General features: G+C 40.8%; 1 protein-coding gene across 2 annotated transcripts in view; it reads left to right on the top strand.

Annotated features, from left to right (window-relative positions):
• The window catches only part of LOC102196970 (F-BAR and double SH3 domains protein 1-like), a 19,086-nt gene that overhangs the window by 4,034 nt on the left and 11,322 nt on the right, over nucleotides 1-3,730 (top strand). For both annotated transcript variants that reach the window (XM_005749125.1, XM_013914920.1), the window contains exons 5-10: nucleotides 176-320; nucleotides 446-582; nucleotides 978-1,041; nucleotides 1,510-1,638; nucleotides 1,922-2,044; nucleotides 2,881-2,976. In XM_005749125.1, coding sequence (XP_005749182.1) covers nucleotides 176-320; nucleotides 446-582; nucleotides 978-1,041; nucleotides 1,510-1,638; nucleotides 1,922-2,044; nucleotides 2,881-2,976 — 694 coding nt within the window. The remainder of the gene's footprint in view (nucleotides 1-175; nucleotides 321-445; nucleotides 583-977; nucleotides 1,042-1,509; nucleotides 1,639-1,921; nucleotides 2,045-2,880; nucleotides 2,977-3,730) is intronic.

Raw genomic sequence — 3,730 nt, 5'->3', positions numbered from 1 at the left:
AGGAGTCTAAAAGGCTTTAAGATTAAAGCACACAACAGTGTGTGAATGAATGGGTGTTGCACTTTAATCTCTCTATCTCATTGCTACAAAAGGCCACCCTGTGTGTGTTAATAGTATCTGACATTGTGGAAGGTGTCTGTTGGTGGTGATATGAATGCAGTTTGTGTGCTTTCAGGAGTGTGTTCAGCGTGTGGCGCTCTGTGGTCGATGCTACAGCTCAGACTGCGGCATCGAGACTTTTCGCTGCAGAAGAATACCGTCGGCTCAGTGGGCAAGTCTCCAAAAGTCTCCGCAATGCAAAGGATGTCCGGGCTAAGAGAGTGAGACAGTGCACACAGATCAACTGTTGTTGTGATTTGGCACTATATAAATAGAATTCAGTTTAATTTAGCTTAAAAAATTCATGAAATCTGATGCCTTTGGGTTGTGTGCATATGTACGTTAGGGCCTGGAACGGCTGCAGAGGGTGCAGGCTGAAGTGGTGGATGCTCTACGGGAACTTCAAAGGGTCAAGAAGTGCTACCACGACTTCAGTCACATTGCCAGTATTGCACGTGAGAAAACTGCAGATGCACAGGCCAGGTCTGTGTTTCAATGCGGAGGTTTGAATCTTCTGCTAAGACTTTTGACCAGCATTTCATTTTGTTTTAAAATATTTTAAAAGTAACTAAAAGTCTGATTTTTAAGGTTGTATTAAATACATTTTGGAACAAGGTTTGTCACTTCTATATATTTTATTCTACACTTGTACTCTTAAACTATTACTCATATTATTGTCACGACTTCTTTAATAAAACAGTAAAAAAGTTACTACTGCCGATGGGAGTTCAGCCAATAAGAGCTCAGCTTGCAGATTGAACGTTTCCCACAACTTGTATTTTATGTAGAGCATTAAAATAAATATGAAGCAATATGTTAAGTGCTGTAGTTTTCTCTTGTCTTGAATGACATAAATACGATTTCACTTTCTGTTCCAGAGCTAGAAAAAGTGAACATGGAATTTTTCACTTTAAAACAGGACTCCATAAAACGACCACAAAGGTACGGATGATTGAGCTGCTGAAATCTTATTTCTATGCTGAACTCTGTCCTGGTGTAAAGTGGTTTCTCCCCTGTGATTATGAGTTGTCCCAGGATAATCTCTCTTGCCTTTAATGCAAACCAAATTATATTATCACTCTATCCATCCATTTGCATTTCACCTTAAGTACACAATGTCTGCACTTTTGCCACCTCTTCATTAGGATATAAACAACAACAGCAAAACATCCTAAAGAATGATCCCAGGAGGCATCATAATCAGATGACTCCTATTTTGCCGAGACTCCTTTCGAGGTCATTGGTAGGGTCTCCCAGGGGCGGGGCCACAATAAGCGATTAAAACAAAACCCCAAACGAGCTACAGCACTTCAACAAGAAGGCGTCAGGGTTGGCCTGCTGAATTATAGACTTGTATAAATGTTGCCTGTTTGTGTGACATTGTGTTTGTGCTCACTTACATGTTTGCAGCTCACTGCCAGACTCAAAGAGTGCGATGACCGCTTGACTGAAGTTCGTAACGAGTATCTGCTGACATTAGCAGCAGTCAGAGCGCATCGGCAGCACTACTACACAAACGACTTACCATTTATTATGGAGGTAATCCACACACACTAACACCGTCAGTGTGCTACATTTATATTGACGTTTTTACAGATGGAATGGACCAAAATGTCCTTTCACGAAAAGCTTCATGGCTACTTTTTTTAAGGAACTAGTGTCACCACAAGTGTTTGGATGACTGTTTAGCCATGTAGCGTTTAGCCTGCTGCCTGTACTGTATTTAATGAGAACACAGAGTTACAGGAAACACACATAACATACGTGATTAGTCTTCAGCAGAAATGTTTGAAAACTGACCTTTAGTGTCTGACCTCCTCAGCAAATGGATGGTGATATTTATGAGGATTTGAGATGCCATTTCACCCTGCTGTGTGGGACTGAGATGGACTGCTGTCTTCATACACACAAACAGTACAGCGGAGTGTGCGACAGTGTTGCAAAGGTTGGTGTTGTGTATATATGAACTACAAAAAAGAGAGATGAGATGCTTTGGCATGCTTTGTATATTTTATATATCGACACCTGTGGTCACTGGTCATCACAGGGCCTCAGACTGCAAATGATTGGTTCAATCTGTGATTAGTCCCATTGCACATTTGTCTATGTTGTAAACTGTGACAGTGTTGGATCGTCATGTTAAACATGTCTTCTTAAAATAGAGTTGATACCTTGTGTGAGGATTTATAGTTTTATTTTTGTAAGTGAATAATGAGAATGAATAAGAAGTCAAATAAACTGTAATCTGATTAACCTGAATAAATAATGCATCGTGACAGATTCATAGTAAGACCCTCCTCACTATGAGGAAACCGTGATAACCACATTTAGAAACAATACTCTTTGAACATCCAGCTGCTTGTACAAATAAGTTCAGCATCCAGCACACATGAGGTGAGAAGCATCATTTACATGTAGATGTATAGAAATGGCATAAACAGTTTCATGTGTGGACTTTGTGTAGATGTTGTTTGTAACCAAATCAAATCTGTCACTGCAGATAGAAGCTCTAGACCGGGAGAAGCTGAATAAATCTCGAGATGTTCCCCTTAGCCTGTACTCTCTTGCCAGTTCAGAGTTATTCCCTGCACATTTTGAGTACATTTGACTTTCAGGTGTTCATCCAAAGTCGGTAGAAGTCAGAACATTGTATTTTTGTTCATGCTTTTCTAGCATTTGTGAAAAATTCAGCAGAATTTGCAGCGCTGCTGTTAATGAGAGTTATTTGTTTCTTTGAGGATGGTGTAACCTGCTTTTGTTTAATTCGTTTTTGTGTTGCAGGTGACCAGAGACAGAAATGTTCAGCAGTTTCTCCAAGATTCGGCATCGTTCAGCAAAACCCCTGAATTTACCTTCCAGCCTGCTCTGCGTGACAAGGTGTGTCTAAGGAAGACATGCTGACTGTAGTCCAAGTGCCACAGTGACAGTCCACAAATTGTAGTAGAGATTTAGTGATGAGCTCCATATTGAGATATTTTGCATATTTGGCTCAGTTTAATACAATGAGAGAAAATGTGTGACTTGGCAAACATTGGCAAAAAATTTAGAATAGAATAGAATAGAATAGAATAGAATAGAGTCTCTGAGGGGGGTGCCAATTGCCCGCCCGCTGCCCTCCCCACCCGCTGCAAGTTCCTCTTGCCTACAGTACAGCAGTTGAACCAGAGTGTGGTTGCATTATATGCTCACTCAATGCCCAATGCACATATCTGATCAGAAAACCACATGGTAGTAACTCATTGTGCATGTAGACACAGTTAATGCGACCTGCTTCAGAAAGTCATTCAAAGCGATTCAAGTGAACATAGCATAAGACCCTCCTTCTTCACAACCGTTTCCACCCTTTTTGGAAGATTCAGTACCATCTGTCCTTTCCCATTTCTCTCTTTAACATCCAACATCCACCTACCAGTTTACTCTTATTCTTTCCCTTCTGACATCCAACCGTTGTGGACTAATAAATTGGCACTGGCAACATTCACTCTTTAAACTCATGATCGTGTCTTCACTTTTCATCTCAATAACACTGTTACTGAACTGGTAAATGTTTGTCTAGCACTTCTCTACTCTCCACGATATCAGCCACCTTTCTCCCTGTACCTGTCCATGCTCACACCTCCACACCTGCCCA

This window comes from Pundamilia nyererei, unplaced genomic scaffold (assembly GCF_000239375.1).
Source record: "Pundamilia nyererei isolate P.nyererei 1_Seehausen unplaced genomic scaffold, PunNye1.0 scaffold00237, whole genome shotgun sequence".
NCBI lineage: Eukaryota > Metazoa > Chordata > Actinopteri > Cichliformes > Cichlidae > Pundamilia > Pundamilia nyererei.
The sequence above is the reverse complement of the archived record's forward strand: the minus strand, read 5'-3'. Positions and strand labels throughout refer to the sequence as shown.